The sequence below is a fragment of the Saimiri boliviensis genome, chromosome 5 (genome assembly GCF_048565385.1).
Source record: "Saimiri boliviensis isolate mSaiBol1 chromosome 5, mSaiBol1.pri, whole genome shotgun sequence".
Lineage (NCBI taxonomy): Eukaryota > Metazoa > Chordata > Mammalia > Primates > Cebidae > Saimiri > Saimiri boliviensis.
Window position 1 is genome coordinate 1,818,347 of NC_133453.1, and position 27,728 is coordinate 1,846,074.

At 56.6% G+C, this 27,728-nt stretch overlaps 1 protein-coding gene and 1 long non-coding RNA gene across 2 annotated transcripts; both read left to right on the forward strand.

Annotated features, from left to right (window-relative positions):
- The first annotated feature begins 4,316 nt into the window (after nucleotides 1-4,316).
- Nucleotides 4,317-5,811, forward strand: OTOS (otospiralin). Its single transcript, XM_003936761.4, has 3 exons — nucleotides 4,317-4,562; nucleotides 4,736-4,762; nucleotides 5,464-5,811. Exons 1-3 carry the CDS (start codon nucleotides 4,505-4,507, stop codon nucleotides 5,646-5,648), a joined length of 270 nt encoding a protein of 89 aa, XP_003936810.2. The 5' UTR covers nucleotides 4,317-4,504; the 3' UTR covers nucleotides 5,649-5,811.
- Nucleotides 5,812-10,318: 4,507 nt separating this feature from the next.
- On the forward strand, nucleotides 10,319-15,514 carry LOC101029077 (COP9 signalosome complex subunit 9). The gene is made up of 3 exons (XR_005579623.2): nucleotides 10,319-10,423; nucleotides 12,441-12,513; nucleotides 15,263-15,514. It is a non-coding gene; the product is annotated as a COP9 signalosome complex subunit 9 (long non-coding RNA).
- The last annotated feature ends 12,214 nt before the right edge of the window (nucleotides 15,515-27,728 follow it).

The window sequence follows — 27,728 nt, forward strand, 5'->3', positions numbered from 1 at the left end:
CCCAGGTGCTGTTTCCACCAAGAAGCGCCAGCCCTCGGGTCCTGTGTCACAGGATGCAGGCACCTGTCACAGCCCACGTGGAAAGTGGGTGCTTCTCCCCCTGAGTCATGGGCCGCTGGGGCTCCCCCACCCGGTGTCCCCATCCTTGGCTCCAGGCCCGAAAGAGGGAGGCTCTGAGCAGTGTGGCCTGCCTGCCTTTCTGGCTCTGTCCACTTCTCTCTGTGACAAACCCAGCTCAGGCCGGCTCCAGACAGCCGAGAGTCCCTGGGAGTCCTGGGCCAGGGGGTTCAGCTGACAGGGAGGTTCAGGCTGCAGCCCATCTTCTCACCTCGTGCAGTGACCGTAACGCTCCAGTTCCAGGGGGAAGCATCTCAGAAAAGACCCTCGTGGGCACGGGGAGCCTGGAGTCCCTTCTCCCCAGCAGCCTGTGCTCAAAGCCTGGCTTCCGGCTGGACCTGGGCATGGAGCCAGCGGCCAGGCGGGGCCACAAGGTTCTGTCCTGCACAGGGTTGCCAGATTTCACACAAAAAAAGAGAAACGAAAAACAGGTAAAATCGGAATTTCAGTTAGACAAGGGCACTTGTCAGAAGTATGCCCCTGGCAATATCTGGGACACACTTATACTAAAAAAAGTGTTCATTGATTATTTGAAACTTACATCTAACATGGCATCCTGTATTTTTCAGGACAGCTAGGGTCCCCAGGGGTCCCCCAGCCCCACCCCCACTCGGCCCCAGGTCAGGATCCCCTGTCTCAGGAGAAGCCTCTCACAGCCTGCACTGGGGCCGGGCCAGAAATTCCGGGTCGCTTAAAGGAAGGAATTGTATCTTTCTTTAACATAAGACTCAAATGGGCCTTAAACAATTTAGCTTTCAAACCTGCCACACTTACAGGACAGTCTTGTGACATGGTGGGGCAGCTTTGCTCTGACCATCTCCCGGCCCACGTGGTCCCCCAGGAGGCCCCGCTGTGCGGACTCCGTTGAGAACAGCGCCCCGGGAGCACACCTCTGAAATCCCACCACCCCCAGCTTTGTTTCCTGAGAAGATCCTGCCAACACCCCATGATCTGCAATCCCGTCAGGTCAGGCTGGGTTTTCACGGTTTCGGTTCTGATCTTTCAAAGCTGTCACCCCCATAGCTAATGTGACAGTTTTTAGTGCTTTTCGTTGTAAGCAGCCCTTTCCAAGCCAGCTTAGTTTTAATCCAAAAAAGCTCTTTCTTTTCAAGTTCACTAGAATTCAAGACATTTAGCTATTTTATTAAAATAACGAGGACAGTCGTCACTGGTGGGGTGGGACTGGCACAGGACACTTCGGAGGGCACCCTCACCCTCACTCCTTGGTACCTGGGCTTTGTCCTCGGGTTTATGGAGGGGGCAGAAGGCAGCAGCTGAGAAGCGAGTGGGCAAAGTGAGTGTGGGGAGGGCATGTTCCCTGTGGCTCAGCGAGGACAGCGGGGTGGCTGGCCTGCAGGACACGGAGGCGCTGGCACGGACTGGTTGGGTGGACCCGGACCAGGCACTAACCCAGGCTTGGAGAGGAAGCAGGCGGGCACAGCCAGGCAGGAGGCCAAGGCCCCTGCTGAGACCGAGGGCATGGAGGACACAAGCCAGGGGCACGGGGTGGGGCGGGCTGCAAGGAGGCTTCGTCCCCTCCTCGGACAGAGGACATGGGCCAGGGGGATAGGGGTAGGGTGGGCTGCCAAGGAGGTTGGCTGAGGGTCCTGGGCTCTGGGAGAGGAGGGCAGGCTCCAGGCACTGGGAAGGGCCCTAGCACCGAAGCAAGGGCACGTTCCTCAGCCCTGATGGCGAGAGGGGACCTGGGAGCGAGTCCGAGGACAGAGCCCAGGCTCTGAGCCCAGATGCGTGAGCAGCCTGGACTTTCCAGTAGCTCACGGAAGCCTCGTGGGCAGCTGAGGGGAGGAGGGTGGTTTGAATAAGGTCTGTCTGCTGCAGACACTCATCAAAATCTGGTTATCATCATGGTGGTGTCGTGATGGGGCCTTCGGGAGGGATTTGTGGGTGAGGAGGGGTTGCTGCTTCCTGTCACGAGTGGGTCGACCCTCCTGGGAGTGCAGCTGTTATGAAGCAAGCAACGCTCCCCCTCGCCCGGGGCCCTTCAACTCCCAGCCGTGCTGTGGAGCAGCACGAGCCCCCTGCCCCGGGGTGGCTGCCTGGTCTGGGACTCCGCAGCCTCCAGAAGCGTGAGCTGGACAAACCCTGTCTTTTATAAACGCCCCAGCTGTGGCACTCCGTGAAGACCAAGACCAGGGGACAGGGAGGAGCAGGCAGGAGGCACAGCCCTCCGCAGCCCACGTCCGGGGAGACCGTGGCTTTAGGACTTCAAAGCATGAACAAGTGTCTGTGCCTGGTCTGTTCCTCCAGGAAACAGAGGCGGGCTGGGCACAGGCCTGGGCACCCCTGCCCCCGTGACATCCGCGCCTAGCCCAGGCTTGGTGTTCCCAAAATGGACAGCAGGGGGCAGCAGAGACCGCCTGACCGCCTGGCGGCTGCCTGGTTGGCCCGGGACCCACCAAGGCCACGTGTGTGTGGCAGCCTCGTCTCACTCCGCCCCGTGAGACTTCCAGAGGCCCCCGATGCATCCACGATGGGTAGGACTGTGCGGGGCAGGGGCCGGGGTCGGGGAGCAGGGACCCTGCAGAGTCACCGGGAGAGATTTCAGAACCGCGGAGACCTGGACCCACTGAATCAGAATCTCACCTTCAGGGGCTGGAAATCCCGACTCTTCAGAAGCTCCCAGGTGGCCTCAATGTGGCGCCAGGGTTAAGAGCCACTGCTTGAGATGGCGGCCCTGGACGTGCCCAGGGCCACCTAGAGACGTGTTAGAAATGCAGATTCCCAGGCCCCCACGCCTTGAATCAGAACTCTGAGTGGGAGGGGGGCCAGAGACCTGCATCTTATCAAGCACTCCAGGGACTCCGAGGCCAGGCCCCCAGGGGATTCTAACCCCCTCAGGCTGAGACCGCTGCCCCTGCCTCTGCCCAAAGTGTGCTGGGGACCAGCAACATTGCAGCTCCCGGGAGCCGGTCAGGGATCAGAGTCCCAGACCCCCTGGTGAATAAAAGCTGCATTTTAACAGGATCCCTGGGCCATTTTTACAGTTTGAGGACCATCGCTGGGGAGTGGGTGCCTCCCGTGGGCTCCGAGGGAGAGCATGCTGAGCCCCGAGTCCTCCTGGGGCATCTGAAACCTCCCAGCATAACTGTCCTGAAAGAGTCCATTACCTCCTGCAGCCACAGGCTCCAGATTTCTGAAAATGAAACTCAAAGTCGAGTCTGCGGGCAGCTGCCTTACAGTCTGAATTAAATTAACCACTTCTCTGGGTATCTTTGGTTAAATGTATGGCATTGTTTGGGAAGAAAATGAGTCCTTAATCATTTGTGGGATATGTGGGCAGCATGTGATAATGCTGGGGACCCTGAATTCCAGAACCGAGGGACACGTGGGTGAGGAGCTTCCCTAGGGTGGAGCCCCCAGGGTGACCAGGAATGACAGAGGAAGCTGCCACACCACATTTGCCCCCGGAATTCAGTGGGGTGGTGGGACCCCACAGGGTGGGACCAGGAGGAGAGACAGGTGAGCTCCGGGACCCACGTGGTCAGTGGGGCTGCTGTGTAGTCAGAGTGGCCTGACCCGCAGAGACCCCTGGTGCCAGTTGCTGGTGTCCCGGGGTGGGGACAGCCTCCTGCCCAGCTGCAGGCTGATGCTTTGGATGGCAGAGGAGCTTCCACCTGGAGACGGAAGTCCATCTTGACCCCAGGCTCTGCTCAATGGACGTCCCGCAGGCAGGTCCCCCTGACCTGGGGCTCTTCCTGCCTGTGGCTCTAAGCAGGGGCAGTGCTGGAATTATTCAGCTCCTTCTCATGAGAGAGGAAACCTCAGCCAGCCCTGATATTGGATGAAGGTTCTCTCCTTGTGGAGAGGAAGCTGGCTTTGTTTCAAGTGCCAATGCTGAATTCAGTCCTAACAATTACAGAAACGGCCTAGCCAAGATGTTTTTCTCTTGATTTGATCTTTGGATCAGATTCCCAGAAGCTGGCGCTCTGATCTGCCTGCCAGCAGGGTGGCAGAGGCCCACAGTCCCACTGGGGATGAAATACTCAGTGTGATTGTTCGGGCAGGTGACGTGTCCTTCCTCATCCCCAGTCCTTCTATAAAGAGGACCCCTGAGCAGGCAGCACGGCCGCTGAGCGGATAGACGAGGTGAGCTCCGCAGAGGCCAGGCGGGGTGGGGGATGGGGGGGCAATTTCTTAAGTCGTGGAAATTAAGGCCAACTGAGGCAGGGAGTTCATCTCCAAATAGTGGTTTGAAACCACAGAAACTGAAACTGCTAGGAAAACAGTAAGATTATTTTTTTATCCATTGCCATTTTCGCCAGGGCCGCCTGTACCGGGGCTGGTGGAGGAAGCCGGGTGGTCTCGCCCCTCCTGGGTTCCTCCTGCCGCAGGTGGGCTGCGTCGCAGAGCAGGAAGCGCTGGGAAGATGCGGGCCCGTGTGGCGCTGGGGCTGGCACTCTGCCTGCTGCTGGGGCCTCTCGCAGGTGAGGGGCCGCTCTGGAGGGACCCAGCCACCTGGACCCACCCCGGACAGCCCTCCGGTTCTCTCCCCTCCTGCCGGGCCGCTGCAAAACCCCCGAGCCCTGCAGATGGGGTGGGGTGGGCCCAGCCGGCACTTGGGGGCTCCTCTTGGGTGACAGCTCTTCTTCCTTTGCAGGGACCAAGCCTGTGCAGGAGGAAGGAGGTAACTTCTCCAATGTCTTTCCTTTCATTTGCATGAGTAATTGGCGTGCGCGGGGAGAGACTGCTTGGGAGAGCAAGAGGCTTCTTACCCCGGGCAGGCGCATCAAGAGCCCTGGCTCAGCTCGGGCCTGAGCGTGGAAAACACGCCCCGGAGAGCCAGCCTGGAGCTGTGCGAGCAGAGGGTCTTCCAGCGGGCACCCTGCCCTCCAGCCACCTGGGAACACACTGGGCAGGGGAGCTGGGGCCCCCTGACCCTCTGACATTCCCACCCTCATCCTGGGCTCCAGCCCCCAGGCCCTCCCAGCCCTGAGCCCCGAGTCAGTCCCGTATCTTCAGGGCCGCCCTTGGCTGGGCTCTAGGACAGCCTGTGTCCGGGGAGGCAGAGGCAAGCGTCTGTGCTTCCCTCTGAAATCCCACCAGGTTGCTGACGGTGCCCCACGCCCTCCCCACGCGACCCCCTCCTCAAACAAGACAGGCCTCCCCACCCTTCCCCTTCTTCCTCTTCCTCCATCTCCCAGACCAGGCGTCCCAAGGACCCAGGTCACCACCCCACTGCTGCGAGGGGACGGGCCCCCACTCTGGGAATGTCATATCACTGTGGGCACAGCTGGGCACCATCACCTGCCTTGAGGCCTCCAAGGACGATGTCTCCAGGCAGGGCCACGGGGACAGCCCCCGAGGCAGGTGTCATGTGTCTTTCAGAGCCCTACGCGGAGCTGCCGCCCATGCCCTACTGGCCTTTCTCCACCTCTGACTTCTGGAACTACGTGCAGCACTTCCAGGCCCTGGGGGCTTACCCCCAGATCGAGGACATGGCACGCACCTTCTTCGCGCACTTCCCCCTGGGGAGCACCCTGGGCTTCCACGTCCCCTATCAGGAGGACTGACTGGTGTCCAGCCTGGTGCCCGCCCGCCCCGCCAGGCTGCCGTAGGTCAGGCCTCCGCAGGCATGGAGTCCCCGTAAAGCTCTGGCTCCGGCGGGGGGTCAGGCCTGTTCTCAATAAACTCCGGACTGAGGACGCACAGCCAGCATTGCGGGTTTTCTTTCCAGGACAGCTGCGCTCAGTTCCCGTTTACTTGACTTCACAAACGAAGCTGGCCTTATTTGGGTTCCCAGGGAGCACTTTCATGAACTCTTGTAAATGCGTGCACTATTTCCGTCCACACCAGGGATCTTATATCTTCAGCAGGCTCAAGACCCAGGACTGGCTTTCTGGGTCTCATCCATTTCCCACAGGGACCCTGAAGGGTGCTGCAGTTCCCCCAGATTACAGGTGAGGAAGCTGAGGCAGAGACCTCCAGTCACTGCCTGACTTGTGAAGGTCACACAGCTGGTTAGAGGGGAGCCAGACTCCAGTTCCAGGCACCCTTGCTCCAGGCCACTAAGCTGGGCAGCAGGTGAACCCACACCACAACGCGCCCTGCGAGGAGTGCCCAGGAGGCAGCAGGAAACACAGAAGTGAGAGGCTCCACCTGTATCTGTCATCGTCAGGGGCAGCGGCAAGGCTTTAAGGATGCTGGAAGGGGCGTCACCTGGGCACCCTGGGGCACTGGAAGGCTGGGCAGGCAGCAAGGATGGCGTCTCAGGGATGCGCCACCAGCAATGGGATGGCCTCTGCGCAGGTGGTGAGCCCCCCATCCCTGCAGGGTGTACAAGCGGACCCCGGAGACCCACGGCCCCACCCCTTCGCTAGTAAAGACCTCCACTTACTGGTCACTCCTGCTGGCCACTGCCCAGTCCCGGTTCCACCCGACTGGCTTTCACCTGGGTCCTTCAGGGAGGCGCACACTGGCAGGCACGAGCCTCACCCGATGTCCACTCCTGCTTCTCCCCACACCCCAAAATGTCCACTCAGACCGGGCAGCCCCTTCCCGGGCCACCCTCCCTCGCACAACTCAGCTCAACCATCCCTGTCCCTGGAACCCCCGTGCTGGCCCCTCCTGTTCTCTACAATCTAACCCCCAGCCCCACCGCCTTTCAGACCCGTTGAAGAAAACATTATTGGAAACTTTCAGAAGTTATTCTGAACCCTGGAGATGGGTGTGGGGACCACTGCCACGGGGTCTTGCAGTAGGGGAGGGGGACCGGGCTCAACTCAGAACAGCACAGGCAGAGGGGGTTTGCGGCTGAGCAGCAGGTGGGGTCGGGGATGGGAAATCACCGGGACGAACCCAGTGCAGTAGGGGGATGCTGGCCTGGACTACCGACCCCGCAGGGCTCTCGCCGAAGACAGGCCTGGGTGATCAGATATCCCCCTGGGGTGCTGCGGGGCCAGGAGCCGGATCCCATATCCAGGGTGGGGACTGACTGAACCCACCTAGCAGGGCTCTCTGCGGAAACGGAACCGACAACGACGTGCACAGATGGGCCTGGGAGGCGGTTCTGGGGCCACCGGAGTCCGGAGTCCGGCTGAGCAAAGAATCTCTGACAAAGTCTCGTGGGAGCACCCGCTGCCCTCTCCCCCCCTCCCTCCAGCGTGTCCCTCCTCTTTCCCCTTCCTTCTGCTTTTCCTCCCATTTCTCTCATTCACAGTCTTTTTTAAAATTATGGTAAAACTTCACGAATTGTTTCCATCTTAACCATGTTTGAGCGGCGTTAAGCACCTTCGCGGGGCTGTGCGGCCATCACCACCTCCCTCTGCAGACCGTTTTCATCTGTCAAGGCTGAAACTCCGTCCCCACTAAGCACAGACCCCGCGTCTCCCCTCCCCGGACCCCGACGCCCGCCTCTACGCCTCTGTCTCCCCGGCCCTGACTCCCGGAGGGGCCTCTGCGGGGCGGAATCGCGCAGCGTGGTCGGCAGTGGTTCATTCACCGGCGCCGCGTCCCCCACGTCCACGTGCGTGGCGGCAGGGGTGGGCGCTCCCCTCTTTCTAAAGGCGGCGTAGTGCCCCCGGGGCGCGCGGGCCACGTTCGCGCTCACCCACAGCGGGCGGCCGCGGCCCCTCTTCCACTGATTAGAAATAACGCTGCTGTGCACGTGGGGTCCGGACGCCTCTGGGAGCCTCTGCTTTCCGCCCTCTGGGCCTGCGCCCGGAAGCGAGTGCTGGGCCACGCGGGCGCCCGGGCTGCGGGTTCGGGGCCGCCCGGCTGCACCTCCCGCCCCCGACGCGCAGCGGCCCCTCAGGGGGCTTGGTTTGCATCGCGGCTGCTCGTCTGCGCACTGGCCAGGTGGGTGTCTTCTCCAGACGCACGTCCGAAGGCGCAGCCCTTGGCCCCCGTGGCCTCCGTGACCCCCGTGCCTCCTGTGACCCCCGTGACTCCTGTGACCCCCGTGACTCCTGTGGTCCCCGTGACTCCTGTGACCCCGTGACTCCTGTGACCCCCGTGACTCCTGTGGTCCCCGTGACTCCTGTGACCCCGGTGACTCCTGTGACCCCCGTGACTCCTGTGGTCCCCGTGCCTCCTGTGACCCCCGTGACTGCTGTGGCCCCTGTGACCCCCATGACTCCTGTGACCCCCGTGACTGCTGTGGCCCCTGTGACCCCCATGACTCCTGTGACCCCCGTGACTCCTGTGGTCCCCGTGCCTCCTGTGGTCCCCGTGACTCCTGTGACCCCCGTGACTCCTGTGACCCCCGTGCCTCCTGTGGTCCCCGTGACTCCTGTGACCCCCGTGACTGCTGTGGCCCCTGTGACCCCCATGACTCCTGTGACCCCCGTGACTCCTGTGGTCCCCGTGCCTCCTGTGGTCCCCGTGACTCCTGTGACCCCCGTGACTCCTGTGACCCCCGTGCCTCCTGTGGTCCCCGTGACTCCTGTGGTCCCCGTGACTCCTGTGACCCCCGTGACTCCTGTGGTCCCCGTGCCTCCTGTGGTCCCCGTGACTCCTGTGACCCCCGTGACTCCTGTGACCCCCGTGACTCCTGTGGTCCCCGTGACTCCTGTGACCCCGTGACTCCTGTGACCCCCGTGACTCCTGTGGTCCCCGTGACTCCTGTGACCCCGGTGACTCCTGTGACCCCCGTGACTCCTGTGGTCCCCGTGCCTCCTGTGACCCCCGTGACTGCTGTGGCCCCTGTGACCCCCATGACTCCTGTGACCCCCGTGACTGCTGTGGCCCCTGTGACCCCCATGACTCCTGTGACCCCCGTGACTCCTGTGGTCCCCGTGCCTCCTGTGGTCCCCGTGACTCCTGTGACCCCCGTGACTCCTGTGACCCCCGTGCCTCCTGTGGTCCCCGTGACTCCTGTGACCCCCGTGACTGCTGTGGCCCCTGTGACCCCCATGACTCCTGTGACCCCCGTGACTCCTGTGGTCCCCGTGCCTCCTGTGGTCCCCGTGACTCCTGTGACCCCCGTGACTCCTGTGACCCCCGTGCCTCCTGTGACCCCCGTGACTCCTGTGGTCCCCGTGCCTCCTGTGGTCCCCGTGACTCCTGTGACCCCCGTGACTCCTGTGGTCCCCGTGCCTCCTGTGGTCCCCGTGACTCCTGTGACCCCCGTGACTCCTGTGGTCCCCGTGACTCCTGTGACCCCCATGCCTCCTGTGGCCCCCGTGCCTCCTGTGGTCCCTGTGACTCCTGTGACCCCCGTGACTCCTGTGACCCCCGTGCCTCCTGTGGTCCCCGTGCCTCCTGTGACCCCCGTGACTGCTGTGGCCCCTGTGACCCCCGTGACTCCTGTGACCCCCGTGACTGCTGTGGCCCCTGTGACCCCCATGACTCCTGTGACCCCCGTGACTCCTGTGGTCCCCGTGCCTCCTGTGGTCCCCGTGACTCCTGTGACCCCCGTGACTCCTGTGACCCCCGTGCCTCCTGTGGTCCCCGTGACTCCTGTGACCTCCGTGACTGCTGTGGCCCCTGTGACCCCCATGACTCCTGTGACCCCCGTGACTGCTGTGGCCCCTGTGACCCCCATGACTCCTGTGACCCCCGTGACTCCTGTGGTCCCCGTGCCTCCTGTGGTCCCCGTGACTCCTGTGACCCCCGTGACTCCTGTGACCCCCGTGCCTCCTGTGGTCCCCGTGACTCCTGTGACCCCCGTGACTGCTGTGGCCCCTGTGACCCCCATGACTCCTGTGACCCCCGTGACTCCTGTGGTCCCCGTGCCTCCTGTGGTCCCCGTGACTCCTGTGACCCCCGTGACTCCTGTGACCCCCGTGCCTCCTGTGACCCCCGTGACTCCTGTGGTCCCCGTGCCTCCTGTGGTCCCCGTGACTCCTGTGACCCCCGTGACTCCTGTGGTCCCCGTGCCTCCTGTGGTCCCCGTGACTCCTGTGACCCCCGTGACTCCTGTGGTCCCCGTGACTCCTGTGACCCCGGCCGTCTCTGCGGCGGAGCCTGCCTCCCTGTTTATTCTGGCTCCGGCTGCGTGGCTGAGGCCTGCTCTGCGGGCGCTGCTCCCGCGGCCGGCGGCCTCTTCTCTCCGCGGCCGCCCGTCCGAGGTGCTGCAGACGCCGCCCTCGGCAGGGCAGAGACGGACGCCGGAGGCCGCGCGCGCGCCAGTGGCCCCGAGCACCCGGGACGCGAGACCGCGGACGGCAATGCGCGCGGGCGGGCACCACAGAGGCGCGGTCCTCCGGCGTCTAGACCTGCCGCGTGGCGCGCGCCGGAAGCGGCCCCGCGGCCGGAAGTGAGCCCAGAGCGCCGCGGGCCCGCGATGAAGCCGGCGGTGGACGAGATGTTCCCCGAGGGCGCCGGGCCCTACGTGGACCTGGACGAGGTGTCGCGGGCCGGGCGGGCGTCTTCGAGCGCGGGGAGCGGGGAAGGGAGGTCGGGCGGGCGGGCGGGCGATGGCGCGGCTCCGAGGCCCCCGGCCCCGCGGAGCGCGGGTCCCGGCTTCTGCGAGCACCGGGGTCAGGCGGCGGCCGGAGGGCCGAGTGCCCGCTGGGTGCCCCAGGGCCCCGGGCAGCACCCTGTGGTCCCAGGAGTTGCGTTCTCGGCTCCTCGGTGGCGGCAGCACCCACGGGGCCCGCGGGGCGCCCCTCGTGTGCGGTTTGGGAAGGAAGCGGGCCTCGCCGGGCCGTGGTGCCGCCCGGGAGCGACGGTGGTTCTCCGACCGGGCCTCCCCGTCTGACCGGAGTGCGGCAGGGCTGAGCCGGGCCCGGGCGCCGACTGGGTCGAGAAGCCGCTCGTAGCCGCCGTTCCTGTCGGAGCGGAAAGGGCACGTCCGGCATGGTGTGCTCTGCGCGGCGGTCGGTCGTGGGCGCAGCGTGGCCTCGTCTGATGCGAGCGTTCCCTGAGATGGTGTGTGGGCGGCAGGAGAGCGCCACGGCCCAGCTCGGAGTGGCAGGCCGGCTCCTGCGTGGCAGGGCCTCGTGGGCTCTTTCTCAAGACGTAGCGGGTGCGGAGATGGTCAGAGGCAGCCCCTGTGCCTGTGGAGATAGCAGCGTGGCGGGGAGGCTGATCGCAGATACCAGGTGTCATCGGAGGCCGGGGCGCACCGCTCTCAGGGCTTGGAGGGGCTCAGCAAAGCCGCAGCCGAGGCGCGGACTCTGGCCGGGTGGTGGGACACACTGGTGTTTGCCAGGCAGGCGGGGATGAAGGCCGGCGGGAGCAGAGGCCGGTGTCGGGGGCCGCCCACCGGCTCACCAGGGGAAGGGAATAGCGTGTTCTTTAACGTGGTTGAGCGTGCAGTGCCGGGGAGGGCGCAGGCGGTGGGCCGGGGCCGGGTCATGACACTGTCTGGAACTACGCTGAAGAGGGTGGCTCTGTGCGCCCCGCTCCCCAAGCGCCTGCAGTAAACCCAAGCTTCAGTCCTGTTTGAAAGTCACAGCCCTAAGCCCTGTGGAGCCACCAGAGGGCTTTACAGTGGGGAGGGAGAGGCTCCCACTTGCTCTGTCGCGGTGAGAGGGAGCAGGGAGAACACGAGAGTTGAGGAGGTGTCAGTGAGGCAGATGCTGGCAGGGACAAGCTCAGCCCGGTGTTTAAGTGGTAGAAAGCGCTCGGCTACCTGTGGTGATGGGGGCGGGGAGGAGGCTGAGATGCCAGGGGAGGAAGTTGAGCTTCCTGGCTTTTCTGAGAGCAGCAGTGAAAGGGAACAGGAGCATTCAGCCACGTGGGGACCAGGGCACGGTGGACCAAGCGGCCTTGTGAATGCCGGGTCAGGGCAGCAGCAGGACCTGGGGCCAGCTGTCCAGGGTGCTGCCGTCAGAGGACTCTGCTCTGTCGCCCGGTGACTCTAAACAGGATCCAAAATGCTGAGGGCTTCAGATTGTCCAGTTTGGGTTGTGACATGGTTTTTTCACTGCCGTGGAGTTGTGGCAGTGGACGGTCTCTGATGGCAGCGGGCACCGGGACCTCAGAGGCAGAGCAGGTCAGTTTCCTCGCAGAAGTGCTTCCATTTCCAGACAGGAGCGGGAAGGGATCCTGAGCTGAGGTGATGGGCTCAGTTTCGCATGTTTGTGGCCTCTGTGGCGACGTCCAGCGGGGATCAGAAACTTCTGTGGTTACAGAGAAGTCGTGGTGCTTAGGGCAATGGTAGGTTTCTTTTTTAAAGGCAAGGAGGAATCAAGGAACAGAAGCCCTTGAGAAACCATAAAAATAATTCCTTTGAATTCCTCCCTCTTGTTCCCCCTCCCCTCGTACACATTCCTTTGTCTGGAAAGAAAATGTTGACTCCAAGTGGAGCCTGTTTTCCTTCACCCTTCTTCCGTTTCTGTGGGGGTGGCGGGCACTGCAATGCACCGGCCACTCTTTCAGAAAACACAACTGACGTGACCTTGCCTTTCCATCCCCAGGCGGGAGGCAGCACCGGGCTCCTGATGGACTTGGCAGCCAATGAAAAGGCTGTTCACGCAGACTTTTTTAATGGTAAGGATGCTTGGGATGGGGACGCCAGGTTTAATCTAAATGTTTCTTCTCCAGGTGGAGGCAGTGAAGCAACTTGGTGACATGAATAATTTGGATCATAAGACAGTAAAGGCCCCGCGCCACTCTCAGAAGGCAGTGTAGTCTCTGTGGAAGGACGTGGGCTGGGCGCACTGGCAGGCAGCACTATTTTTCAGGAGAAAAGTAGCATGAAATTGTTCCCAGCCTGCAGCCCAGTAATTGAGGTTGAGCGTGGTAACACGTGCCTGCAGACACCTCAGACTAGCCGGGTCTGGCCCCTTGCCCCAGACGTGGCCATGGCAACCCGGTCTGTCTCCCTGTCTGCCCTCTCTGGGTGGTGGTTTCCTTTCTTCTCCCAGGCCACCTGTGTTCGCCGGCCTGGGTTCTGGCGCTCTCAGCTGCCCTTGCAGAGGGATAGCCACCCTGCAGCTCCTGTCCTTCCCCAGTGCGTCTGAAATCAGGAGCCACGACGCACTTCCCTTGTGACTTCAGGGCCTCAGTGCTAGTCACCCAGAACATGCTTGAACCAGATAAACAGTGAAAAGCAAAGTTTCTGTAAGATCTTCAGACCTGCTAGAGGGGACATTGCTCTCATTCTCTTCTGATTTCCTAAGGCCTGTTCCTATGGATTATATTAAGCTTTACTAAGGGTTCAAATAGTAAGTAAACAAGATAGGTTTCTTACTCCGGAGGGTGAGGTGGCATTTTCCATCCTGTTTTCATCCATGGTGCTTACCTCCACAAAACGCTCCTGCTACTAGTTCACAGTTAGGCTTGAGCTTGCCACACTGGTTTCTTATCTTACCAGAGGCCCCCATCATCCCACATCCCTGCTGCTTCGTCAGGTCGTCGGCAGCCATGGTCTGAGGGGAGCGGCCAGGCTGCTGAGTGGGGGTGCAGGCTCCCCTAGGGTGCCTGGTCATGCCCCTGAGGCAGCATTCCGGCTGCCACCAGCTGGAGTCAACTGGGGCAGGTGACATTGGAGGTGAGCCTGGAGACCTGAATAGCATTTCTTTCCATTCTTTGTGCCAGAGCAAGGGCGGAGAAGGGTGTTGCCATCAGAGGGAACCAGTTGTGCGAAGCCACGGGGTGCTCCCCAGAGCTGCTTTGTGAAAACACGAGCTCACCAGGCGCCTTTGAAGCTTCTGCACTTGGGCAGGACTGGGCAGTTGCTGATGCTGGCACAACCCGCGTGCATTTTGATGATCTCTTTCAAAGCCCCATTCATCCCCTGCCAGTCCACTGGTTTAGAGGCGATCACTGTGTTCTAGTGTTTGAGTTCACGTGACTTCAGAGTCAGCCCCTGAATCCTGGCGGGAAAGCATCTCTGAGAGGGACCCAGGCCCGACCTGTGGGGTGAGCGCCCGGCATCCTGAGCAGTGTGAGCACGCGTCTCCTCGCGCCACGGCTGGCCAGGAGGGGAACGCGGGAGAGCTCTTGTCCCCTGCCGCCCACCTGCTCAGTTCACAAAGTACTCACTGTCCTGTCGGGTTGTGACAGCCCCATGTGTTGAAGGAGCCGTTTCTTTGAGAGACTTCTGTGGGCTTTGGAGAGGGCTTCTGCCATGTCCTTTTTGTCGTCAGACGGTTGGGTTTTGCTGGGCACCGGGGTTCTAGCCATGAACAAGATTCACTTTCTCCTTTGCTGTGTTTTACAAAATCGCGGTGAGTCCGGACAAGCCAGCAGGCAGGGTCAGGACCGTGACGAGAGCCCTGGCGATGTGTGGACGGCCGTGTTTCCGGGAGGACAGCAGAGGGAGGTTTCTCCGGAGTGACAGCAGAGCAGAGGTTGGGAGGGGTGGAGTCAGCCCGGGCTGGGAACTGCGACAGCCACAAACAGCAGTCAGGAGGCAGTGAGGACGTGGGGCAGGTCAGTGTGGCTGGGGAGAGCCGGACCCTCTGCGGTGGCCAGAGATGCCGCAGGGACGCCACCCTCCCCAGGAAGGCTGGTACCAGCAGGCTCCTGCCTCGTTGCTCTGTCTAACTATCCAGGAGTTGAACATCCTTTTTCTAGTTCATAATTCGTACTGCACATTTTCAGTACAGTACATGTGGGTGGGTTTTTAGCTTTATCGTCTCCTCCCATTGTGAAAATAATCATTGCTTGTAGAAGGAAATTTGGAAAACGCAGAAAACTAGACAGAAGGACAGAATCTTTCCTGGGGGTGGGGGACGCTGATGTTGATCACCCAGGGCAGTGCACACGTGTTTGCTGCGTTTCTTCCGGCGGGAGCGGCCTTCACGGTGTTTTTCGGGCTTCACTGTCTTCCCACTGCCTTACTGGAGGCTCCGGCTTTCCGCACCCCAGCCCGGCTTTCTCATTCTCACGGCGGCGGCGGCAGGTTTCCCTCCGCTCCCAGGGCCCCAGCACGTGCTTCCCAGCTTGGTGTCTCCCCAGCCCGGCAGCGAGGGCGGCACCTGGGCCACTGTGCGGGTGCAGACGCGGCATTGGCGTGTCCTGAGTGCTGAGCTGTGGCTGTGAGATGACGTCCGTGGGACCCAAGACAGCCCTGCCTGCGTTTTCTTAGGACTGTCCCACTCACACTCCACCCTCCGACTACATCCACCAGCCCGGTTGGATAAAACCGAAAGTCTGAATGAGAAAGTCTTTTGTTTCATGGATCATTGACTGTGGACTCTGCATTTTTAACTACCATAGAATCCATTTTGAAGTGATCTCTCCACTGCTTACTCTTGTGTGTGTAAATATGTGGTTCTGCTTATTTCCCTAGATTTTGAAGATCTCTTTGATGATGATGACATCCAGTGAGATGCCGTCTGCTGCAGGCCCAGCCCTTGGTGCAGAGCCTCGCATGAGGCTGCTCAGGACCGATTCAGGTGGTTTTAAAGAACCTGGAAGTCCCTTGAAATGAGGACCTGGTTAACCAAGAAAGACAATAATGTGCTCAGCCACCTGGACGAGGCTGTTCGTCTCTGACGTGACCAGGTTGTGCCCTCACTTCAATTAAAAGAAAGCAACATCACATGCAGAGTGATCTCATTCCTGCAGTTTTGGGTAAATGTTGCAGTCCCTCAGATCTCTGTATGTGTGTTGTGTGTGCCTGTGTCAGCGTGCTGAGAGAACCACGCTTGTCTGATAGCAAACAGCATGTGTTCAGCCGCTGTCTGCCGGAGTAGGAGGCCACGCACAGCTGGGCCTGCTGGCAGCACTTGGGGGACCTCCCCCGGGGCCGCCCCTCTGGTCCCTGGGCCAGTTCGCACTGTGTGTGTCTGTCAGGGAAGCGGGCCTCGTGCTGTCCTCGGCCTCCACGTCAGGGCAGCTCCCCACAGATCCAAGGCGTAAGAGCTCGGACAGCAGGCGGTGACTCTGCAGGAGGCGCCTTCTACGAGAGCAGTGCACACTGGTCCATTTCAGTGGAGAATGGGACCCACGTGGGAAGGGGTTTGTGTCCTGTGGGCCCAGCTCAGTAACCGATAATGGCTGTAAAACAGCGAAGTTCCTATTTCATATCCATCTCCAAGGGAAGAGTATTTCTCAGACCAGGAGATGCCCAGGCCCAGGACTTCAGCTGTTCCCATTTTCAGAGTTAAAGCCCCTCAGTAGATGAGGGACCTGCTGCCCCCACCGCTGAGAACCTGCTGAAAGGTGGACGTCACCTCGTTGGCATGCTCACAGAGGCCAGGTGAGGTCTGAAGCAGAACCGAATGTCAGCTCCGCCTCGTTTTCTCGTGAGTGGTGTGTGGATTTTCAGCCTGTCATCCTGATGGAGCTCCTGGTCTTGGCTGCGGCCTGCCTGGGACAAACCCGCTGTCCTCCATGGTTCCCACGCTGCAGTGAGGGCCGTCTGAGCCCGGGGCCCGTGGGAGGCAGGAGAGAGGCGCGCTGCAGCGACAGAAGACCGTCCGTCTCCGGCTCTGCCCTGGGCTGCACGCTGAGGCTGCTGCTTTGTTTCAGGCGCTCGTGGCGTATCTGCAGGCGAGTGGCAGGGTTCCCGGCAGCCAGCTGCGTGCCGTCTGCATCCTGAGAGGGCGGGGCTCCTCTGGGCCATGCCGTCCCTTCGTGAGAGTCTTTCTAGTTTCCTAAGTGGGTTCCTCAAAGCAGGCCTCGAGGAAGCTGTGGGGCAGTTCGGTATTTGGGTGAATTCTGGTGATCGGGTGGTTCCCTGCAGTCCCCCTCAGGTAGGGTTTATTGCAGTCCCACGGGGCTTGCAACACACGGTGCTCAGTGCTGTGGCTGCAGCTCAGACTGGCCAGTAGCAAACACCCCGGCCGGTGAGCTGTTGCATTCTGGAGGGTCCGGCTGAATCAGTCCCTTTCTTTGGGGAGCTGGGCACAGTGGCTCACTCCTGTAATCCCATCTCTTTGGGAGGGTGAGGCGGGAAGATCACTTGAGGCCAGCAGTTTGAGACCAGCCTGGGCAACAGAACAAGACCCCCCTCTATACAAAAAAAATAAAAAAATAAAAAAATTAGCTGAGCATGGTGGCACATGCCTATAGTCCTAGCTATATGGGAGGCTGAGGCAGGAGGCTCATTTCAGCCCAGGAGTTAAAGATTGCGTAGCTATAATTGCACCGCTGCGCTCCAGCCTGGGCCAGAGACCCTGTCTCTAAACAAAACCAAAACCGTTTCTTTGGGCCTGTTTCCTTACTGGTGAGTGGGGACATCAGCCTCTGGTCTTCAGCAGGAAGGAACAGTCCCAGGTGAAGAAGACAGCTGCCACACAGGAGCTTGGGCAGAGTAGAGACTGGCACGCTCTTCTAGACCTCCAGCCCCAGCGCCCCTCCGTGGGCTCGCCTGGTCCCAGCCGCTTTGTGAGTAGCAGTCTGCAGGTGTGTGCATGTCAGTGTCTTCTGCATGTATTTAGACTGTGGGCTCTAGGAAGCCTCCCATCACCTTCCCAGTCCTGGCAGCTTCCTCGGCGCCATGACGCCACCAGCATTGCCACCTGTTTGGCTTCCTCATCTCCCCATCACTCAGCTGTCACCGTGAGGCTGTGAGGAAGGGTGATTGCCCAGGTGGTGGGACAGCAGCTGATGCCAGCCATGCCCACTCCCGCGGCAAAATGCCAGCCATTGTCAGTGATACGTGTTCACCTGCACTGACACACACGTCTTTTCTCAGTTTCTATACCTGATTGCCTTAATCAGAGACCTCTATACCCATCCCTGCCGCAGTTAGAAAGCTGGCGGGGAACCGCAGGCTCAGTGCCAGCCAGATGTTAAACCTCAGCAAGGTGGCACAGCTCTGCTGGAATGGGGCAGATTCGGCCAAGGGCGAGGGAGCCTTCTAGGGTCTTGATGAACACCCTTCCATGAGAGAAGGAGGAAGCACTGTGTGTTAAAATCCATGCGAGAGGAATTTGTCGGAAGGCTCACAGGAGGACAGCTGGCCCCAGGCTCGAAGGTCCCTGGACTCCACACTCCCTGTTTCTCCCTGGCCGCTGGCTTCGTGGGCTCAGGAAAGCTTGCTCCACATCAGTTTCTCAGTTTCCAGACTCCATCTCCAGTAACACGCCTTCTGGGGTGGAGGGGACCATGTCGCGAGGGAAAGGCTCGAGGAGGGCGTCTGTCCCACCTGCCGCCGCCGTGTGCCGTCCCCGCTGCCAGCCCTGGAGCCGCACGCGGGCTCCCAGCACGGCAGCGTCCCCCAGTCTTGGCCACACAGCGCAGGTTTTGTGTGAATAATCGTCGCCTCCGATTGGTCCCCAAATACTACTCTCAAGTATGTATTGAATGGCTTTTAATGGTTCCTGCGTGATTTTTGAGGGGGTGTGAGTGCCCTAGCGTCAGCCACCTCTGAGGACCTCATGTCTGAGGTCCCTTTGTCAAGGTGCTCAGCGGGTATGTGTCATGTGTAAACAAGCAGCAACAGAGGGACTCTGAAAATGACCAGACCCTCTGCTCCTCTGGAGAGGAGAGAAAGCCACCCGGAGGGTGCTGAGCGCATGTGACTCATGGATAGCGCCTCGCTGTGGAAGAGGCATGGGGGGTCTCTCAGAGCTCTCCTACAGTGACTCTGATGGCACTTGTGAGGGCTCCACCCCCACAACCTAATCGCCCTCCAAAGGTCCCACCTCCTAACACCATCACCTGGGGATGGGAGTTGAGGATTCAGCATGAATTTTTCAGGGGACACAAATTTCTGGACAGTAGCATCTCAGAATCGGAGGGTGAGCAAACATGGCCCAGTTTGGGCAGTGCCACACCACCCAGAGGCAGGAGCCTGAACACATCTGGGGTGTGCCACCTGATGAGGAAAGTATGTGAGACGGAGGGAGGCAGGGAGGGGGTGGGAGTGGGGGGGTGGTTAGTGAGCTCCCGTGGGAAATGCTCCAGTGGCACCCCGCACATGAGTATTTGTGTTATTAGCAAGGCTGTGGTCTCGGAGCCCTGTGTCCCTGTACGTGGCCTTCCCCTCTCTGTCCTAAGTTCCTATACCTTGTGGAGATACTTGTCTCTCATTGGACAGAGTGACTTGTCTAGGTCACTCGGAATTCCCATGGCAAACAGGTACAAGGCCTCCTTCTAGTGTCAGGAACTTCCTTCTCTCTCCCTGGAGATGGTGAACTAAACGGGAGACACGCGTCGGCTTTGGACAGAGTGTTTGAGAGCACCGGCCATGGGGAGAGGGCGGAAGTGCTCCCGTTTCCCAGGTGCAGAGAATAGCCGCTAAGTGGCACAAACAAAGCAACAAGTTAGGGAAAAACGGGCACAGGACAGCAAAATCTCAGTTCACAGGAGACCCAATCCAGCTGTCTAGGAAGTTATGTAAGGTGCTCAAAATCACAAGAGGCAGCGAAATGTCAACTAAGACAGCAGGGCATGATGTTATCACTGGGGTGGATGTTTGCAGAGTGATGAAGCACCACCGTGGCTGGGGGAGAAGAAGGGAAGAAGACACGGCCATGTGCGGATGGAAGGAGGGGCGCACAGAGGGATGTGTTTCTGACATTTACATACATGTAAAAGCCATTGTGTTTGTGCATTTGCAGAGGTGAGTATAAATGTGGTGTGTGCCCCATCTGTATGCACCCAACGTCCGAGCACCCGCCTAGAGTCATGTGTCACTTACCGACGGTGGTCCGTCCTGAGAAACGCATCGTTAGGTGAATGTCCTTGTTCCAGCGTCGTGGAGTGCACTGACGCGCACCTAGACGGCTCAGCCAGCCTCACCAGGCTGGATGGCGGCGCTGCTGCTCCCAAGCCGCACACCTGCGCAGCTGTGACAGCTGCATCCTGTAGACAGCTGGAGCACAATGCTATTTGTGTGTACGGAGACAAAGTAGCAAACCCCAGGAGCCTCACTGGCTCCTGTCTGCTTGCCAGCGTCATTTCGCAAAGCCCCTATGTGCCGCGCTCCAGAGATGCTTCGAAGGCAACACAGGACAGAGCACACGTCACCCACCGTCTGCCACCCCAGTCAGTGCCTTCCTGGTCTTTCCTACGCGTAAAGTAAAGCCGCCTGCGACTTAGTGATCGTGCCGCTGTCATCTGCAACCTGGTGTCCTCCTGCACACGAACCTCGATGGGATTCTGCTCTCAGGGGACTTCTGAGCAAGTTCGACGCAACTGTGTGTGTCCTGAACCCGCCACCTGCGTCTCCACAGTGGGCTGGCACCTGTGCCGGGCTGGCAGGACATCTCGTAGGGGCTGCTTCCAGGCTGGAGGCCTTGGTCTAGAGTCCTCAGAAAGACTTCTGAATAAAACTGGTTCAGATGCCTTAAAGCTGGACTTCTCTTCTTCCATCAGCAGCATCTAAGTACGTCTAAGCATAGGAAGGCATGCTGGAGGTGCGGTGTTATAATCTTAGGAGGCCATCGTTGCGTATGCCATCTGTCTTTGCCCAAAATGGCATCCTGTGGTGCAGGACTGTGTGAAGCAAACATTGATGGATCCAGAGGGAGGAATAGCAATTACCAGGTAGGAGACGCCAGACCCCACTACGACCACAGGCACACCGTCTGGACAGAAATACAATGAGGAAAAACGCCACCTTACACCGCTGCAGACCCAGCGGACCCGACAAATGTTCTCCCCCGCCTGTGCTCCGCCACCAGCTTCTTGAGAGCAATATGGTAATGGTGGTGAGACTGAAGATACACGGGGAAGTGGGTTTGCAGCATGCTTTCCATAACAAAAAACATGGAAACAAAATGAATGCTCGTTCATGAAGGAAATGACGGTGCATCCCTACCATGGGGTCCCACACCCACTGGACAGAGTGTCCCTACCGTGAGGTCCCGCACCTGCCGGGCAGAGCGTCCCTATCATGGGGTCCCGCGTCTACTGGGCAGAGTGTCCCTTCTGTGGGGTCCTGCACCCACTGGGCAGAGGGGGCTGGAGCCTCAACCGCTGGTGTGAAGGGGATTCCATAGGCCGTGTGGATGGGGAGGTGGGATGTGGAGAGGTATGTGTTATCTTACATATTCACACTTGTTTACATACACGTAAAATCGACGTTTGTGTGTGCATAGGTAGACAGTTTTTAGATGAGAGTAAATGTGACATGTGCGTCAATCTGTTCAAAACGCCACACTCTTGCACTGTGCCGCTCACCTGGGCCCCCAGGCTGTGAGCACGCCCCGTGCGTCTGACTGCACATGCACGCATGTGTGCATGAAAGTCTCACGAAAGGCTGCGCTTACAGCCCTGTGGGGAAAGACGAACACTCAGGCCCCTGTGAGAACCCACCGTAAAGCGCAAAGGCGGGGCGGGTGTCCGTGGGTGGGTGCAGGCCCCAGACCCCACGCTGGAGGGGCCTGGGGGAGTGTGGGTGGAGAGGGTTGGGAGAGGAGGCACAGTCCCGAAGGAGAGGAGGGCCGCCCGGGGTGGGCCTGGGGCCTGAGCGCCAGTGAGGGCCTGGGTGGAGGGCGGAACTCACAGGGCTTTTCTCCCCAGCCCTGGGGGCTGCCCCCAGCAGGGGTCTCTCCATTTCCTTAGGCCCCCTGTTTGCAGCTGAAGCAGAGAAGGAAAGCCTGGCCTTCAAGGTCCTGGGCTGTTCATCAGCGCGGGCCTGGAGACGGGGGCCGACTTCAGGGCTCAGTCCTCCGAGCTGGACAAAGCCTGGCTGGTGTCCGGCCCCGGTGAGGCCATGGATGGGGTAGAGTGTCCGTGCTGTCCTGGACAGGGGCCGGTCTCCTCACTGCAATCTGCCGCAGACATCAGTGCTTTCTGCTTAGCTGAGAAGTGGGTACATCATGGCAGTGTGGAAATGAACTGACACAGTTTGGAAGCCTCTTGTGGATCTGCAGATGGAGGCTCCCCGCCGGGCAGAAGGCCCAGATGATTTGTTCCAGCCAGCAGTCCTCGGGTGGGCTGGTGGTGGTTTTGTTTTGTTTTTTATTTTTTTCCCCTTTGGCTATTTTAACTTTGAAATTTATTCGCTGAGACTCCATTTATCCTGTCGCTTGGCAGACTCACCTCCGTGTCCCCAGCTGTGCCCAGGACAGCTGAGGGCACGTTGGAAGCGCCTGCCAGCAGTCTTGCTGAGGCAGGAAAACCACCAGCCCTGCAATGAAGTAGCATTTGGAACAGTTCGTTGTGTTTTTTATGTATTTAGTATCTTGCCACTGATCACAACAATCTCAAAAGATGCCATTCACTGAAAGCCAGCATTGAGCCCAGCATCCAAATTCTAACATTCCACCCTCAGAAATTCCCAGGACGGCTGTGGTGCGCTCACTCTGCAGATAAACAAACCCAAGCTGCCTGCAACAGGGTGACCCGTGCAACCTGGCCTGGCCGCGGGAGGAGCGGCCGCGCACTGCGGGCTCCACGGCCGGGACGCACAGACTCAGCTCACAGGACCACCGCCCTCGAGGTGTGACCTGGAGCGAGTCCTTGCACTTCTTTGCCTGGGTTTTCCATTTGCAAAAATGAGGATTATGACAATACCTACCTCAAAAAGTTAGAAGTGCCTGCTCAGCAAAAAACACAGGCGTGAAGCAGCAGACGGTGGGATCCGCATAGTACAGGAATCTGACGGGGGACTCGCTCGGTCAAGAACATGTTGCCTGTAACAAGAATTACCACAAACCAACAATAAAAACATGGACAGACTAATGAAAAAGCGGGCAAAATGTGTTTTATTGATAACTCATTTACAAATGAATGTATGCAAATGATTAATAAGCACCTTAAAAGGATGGCAGCAGCCGGGCGCGGTGGCTCACGTCTGTAATCCCAGCACTTTGGGAGGCCGAGGCGGGTGGATCACGAGGTCAAGAGATCGAGACCATCCTGGTCAACGTGGTGAAACCCTGTCTCTACTTAAAAAAAAAAAAAAAAAAAAAAAAAAAAAAAAAAAAAAAAAAAAAAAAAATTAGCTGGGCATGGTGGCGCGTGCCTGTAATCCCAGCTCCTCAGGAGGCTGAGGCAGGAGAATTGCCTGAACCCAGGAGGCGGAGGTTGCGGTGAGCCGAGATTGCCCCATGGCACTCCAGCCTGGGTAACAAGAGTGAAACTCCGTCTCAAAAAAAAAAAAAAAAAAAAAAAAAGGATGGCAATATCCTCACGTGTCAGACATGCAAATCGAAACCACAGTGAGATGTCATTTCACATTTCTGTCCACAGCTAAAGTCCCAAATGAAAAGTACTGCTCTGTGTCATCGGATAGAGAGCCGCTCCTTGAGCGCGGGCTGTGGGTGGGGGTGTGAGTGGCGTCGGTACTGGGGAGAAGCTCGGCGGTTTCTGAAGTTAAACCTGTGTCTATGCTGTGGAACACCCCTCCCCAGTTCCCGCTCTTAGATATCTGCCTAAGGTAAATGGGGGCCTATGTACACACACCCCACGCAAAGATTTGTCCAATAATGTCTAGTGGCCTTATTCATGATAGCTCCAAACTGGACACCAAAACAGAATATCAAGTCCAGAAATAAACCCGTACATGCCTGGTCAGATGAATTTTGACAGAGGGGCTAAGGAAATTCAATAGGGAGAGCCTTCAATAAATGGTACTGGAAGAACCAGGTGTTCTGTGGAAACATAAAGTGATCCGGTGCTGACCTTACCCTGTAGTACATGTTAATTTGAAATGGATCACAGTTGGAGAGCTGCAGAGCTTCTTAAAAACAAACGAGCTGCCAATCGTCAGAGCCTTGCAGAAAGCAAAGGCTTCAAGAACCAACAGCATGAACGTCGAAAAGAAAGGGAGAAAAACAAATTAGATCCCATCAAAGTTAAAAACTTCTCTTCCAAAAACGCTAGATAAAATGGAAAGGCAAACCACAGCTAGGGAGAATGTATTTTTAATATATATATATATATATATATATATATATATATATATATATATATCTGACTATATATAAAGAACTCAAAACTGTAAGAAGACAAACATCTCCACCTCAAATTGCTCCAACATTGAATCGACACGGTACCCGAGAAGATGTAGAGGTGTCCAATTAACACATAACAAGCTACTCCACACCAGAAACTCATCACAAGTAACACTGCAATGTGAAGCCTACTATCACACACCCACTGGGCTAAAATTTAAAAAGCCCGACAATCCCAACTGTGGAGCAGTACATGAAGCTGCTGTGACTGACATGCTGCTGGGAGGTGTGTGTTGGACAGCTACATGAAAAACATTTACCAGGTTCTTATCAAGCCAGACATAGTCTTCCAGCATGACCTAACAATTTCACTTCTAGGCATTTATTTAAGAGAAATAAAAACATGTCACGATAAAATCTTACGCACAATGTTCATAGCTGAAAAAAGCTGGTAATCAAATGTCCATCAGCAGATAGAATGGATTTAAAAAGTATAGTATCTCTTTCCAATGGAATAGTACACAGCAATAATAAAGTTAACTACCGATGTAAATATTGACAAGGACAATTCTCTAAAACACGATCTCAGCAAAATAGCCAGACACAGTGGGCCCGGAGGTCAGGGAACAGAGTCAAAGAGAATTATTCTTGGGTTTTAAACTCTAATGATTTTGTTTTTTTTTTTTTTTTTTTTTTTTTTTGGCTAGGCTTCAGACTTGATTGAGACCTGTCACTTCTTTCTTCTTTCTGATTTGTCCCTTTTGGAATGGGGAATGGGGATGTTTGTCCTATACTTATCCAAGCATGGTATTTTGGAAGCAGATAATGTGTCTGGCTTTACAGCAGGAGAGAAATTTTTCTTCATAGTAAATTATACTTTGATTCTTAACTATACCTGACATAGATGATACATACCTAAAGTTTGGACTTAGAGTTGATGTTAGATGTAGTTAAGCTTTTAAGACTGTTTGGATGGGGTTCATATATTTTGAATGTAAGAAGGGCATCAGTTTCAGAATGGGACCAGAGTGGAGTGTTATGGACTGAACTGTCTTTCCCCAAAATTTATATTTTCAAGTCTTAATCCCCAGTACCTCAGAGAGGACTGTATTTGGAGTTAGGACCTTAATGAAGCAATTAAGGTAAAATGAAGCTGGGCATGGTGGCTCACGCCTGAAATCCCAGCACTTTGAGACACTGAGGCGAGTGGATCACCTGAGGTCAGCAGTTCAAGACCGGCCTGGCCAACATGCTGAAAACCCATTTCTACTAAAAACACAAAAAATTACCTGGGCGTGGTGGCGCGTGCCTGTAATCCCAGCTACTCGGGAGGCTGAGGCAGGAGAATCGCTTGAACCCAGGAGGTAAAGGTTGCAGTGGCCGAGATTGCACCACCGCACTCCAGCCTGGGCAACGAGCGAAACTCTGTCTCAAAAAAAAAAAGGGGGTAAAATCAGGTTATATGAATGGGCTGTTCTCACCTGAAGAGGCAGTTAGGACCCAGACAACACACAAACTGAGGGGTAGCCATCTGCCAGCCAAGGAGAGAAGCCTCGGAAGAAACCAGCTCTACTGACGCCCTGACCTTAGACTTCCAGCCTTCGGAACTGTGAGAAGATAAATTGGCGCTGTGTAAGCCGCTCAGTCCCTGCACCTACTCTGTTATTACGGCAGCCTTAGCGGACGAATGCAGGTTGCCAGGGCTTTGGTAATTACAGATGCTATGACCACTTATGCACAAGTCCTTGTACAGACATACACTTTCATTTCTCTTGGGTAAATACCCGGAAATGGACTGGCTGGGTCACACGGCAGATTTATAACTTTTTTTTTTTTTTTTGAGACGGAGTTTCGCTCTTGTTACCCAGGCTGGAGTGCAATGGCGCGATCTCGGCTCACGGCAACCTCCGCCTCCTGGGTTCAGGCAATTCTCCTGCCTCAGCCTCCTGAGTAGCTGGGATTACAGGCACACGCCACCATGCCCAGCTAACTTTTTGTATTTTTAGTAGAGACGGGGTTTCACCATGTTGACCAGGATGGTCTCGATCTCTCAACCTTGTGATCCACCCGCCTCGGCCTCCCAAAGTACTGGGATTACACGCTTGAGCCACCACGCCCGGCCGCAGATTTATAACTTTTAAAATAGACTGCCAAACTGTTTCCCAAAGAAACTGTTCACTTTACATTCTCATCAGCAGTCCATGAGAGTTCTAGTCGCTCTCTGTGATCAGACTTTCATGTTGTAACCATTTTAGTTAGCATGTTATGACATCTTATTGTGGTTTCAATTTGTATTTCCTGATTACTAACAATGCTAAGAGTACTGTTAGGTGCTCATTTGCTGTCTATATTCCTTCTTTTGATTAAATGTATGTTAAAATTATTTGTCCATTTATTTGTTTTCTTATTTCAATATATATTGCATACATATATCTATCTATGTCTATGTCTATGTATATATATATATATACACACACACACACACACACACACACACACACACACAGAGAGAGAGAGAGAGAGAGAGAGAGAGAGAGAGAGAGAGAGAGAGCAGGGAATGCCAAAATATCCCATCCATCAAGGGAGGAGGACTGTGAAATATATATATATGATGTAAGTCCTTTGTCAAATATATAATTTACAGATTTACAAATCTTCTCTTCCCATTGGTGACTCGTGTGATAGACTGACAGCTCCCAGTGCGGCCCTGGGATCCCTGCCTCCCGGCATTCCCACTGTTGTTTGGTCCACTCTCCTAAAAGTGGGGCTGGAGTTAGTTATTTTCCTGTAATAAATAGAATATGGCAAAGGTGATGGTGTGTCTCTCCCAAGATTAGCTTGGTTAGGTAAAGACTGAGGCTTCTGGTGTGAGAATTCTCTCAAAACTATGTCTCAAGACCTTGAGTCATAAGGACTGTCCAACATTTTCTACCTGGATTTCAACATTGCTATGGTCCAGCGGCCCCTCTGTGCCCCCCCGTTCTCCCCACCATCCGCACTCTGAACAGGAATGCCTATCGATGTTATTCTGTGCCCGTCCAACCACTGTTATGTTGGATGTGGGGATCAGGTCACTTGTTTCTTTAATCTCACAGTTCTACAGATTGAGAAAAACTGTACTCAAGAAGCTGTAATTAAGAACCTATGCCTGAGAAGACTTGTCTACACCTGGACCAATATATATATATAATAAGCTTATAGGCTTTGAGCTGATGTAATAATGAGATAAAATTTTGGAGAATTTTGGTATGGAGTAAATGCGATCTTTATAGGGGAGAGAAATAAATGAATAAAATATGAAGGAAATTATGTGCTGTTCTGTTTGGGGACTATTAAAAAGACTGTAGCTTCTATCTGGAGGTCCTCTCTCTCTCTCTCTCTCTCTCTCTCTCTCTCTCTCTCTCTCTCTTACTCTGTCTCTCTTTGTCTTTCCTTATTCTGAAACAAGGTAACTTCAATGTCATTGGTCAGTCCTTATATGCTGCGTAAGTGACCTTGGAAGTAGATTTTCTGAGGCCTGACCACGGCCAGTGAGTGAGTTTGGAAGTAGATTCTCCCACAACTTGAACTTGACCTGACCCCAGTCTGTGCTGACACTCCAGTCAAGAAAGACTTTGAGTCACAACAAAGCTGCTAAGGTCTTCATATGCTCTTGACACAGAAACTTTAAGGCAATAGATATTTTACTCTTTTCAACCTCTAAGTTTTGGAGATAATTTGTTAAGTAGCAATAGATAATTAATAGCACTTTTCTTGTTCCTTTTTCTTTCATGTACAGTTTATAATTAGCTCATCAATATCCACAAATAAATGCCTGGTAGGTCTTTGATTGGAATTGCACCGCATCTGCAGATCAAATTTGAAATAACTGCTATCTTAATAATGTGGAATATTCCAGTTCATGAACACAGTTTATCTCTCCATTTATGTAGACCTTCTTTAGGTTTTTTCATTGTTGTT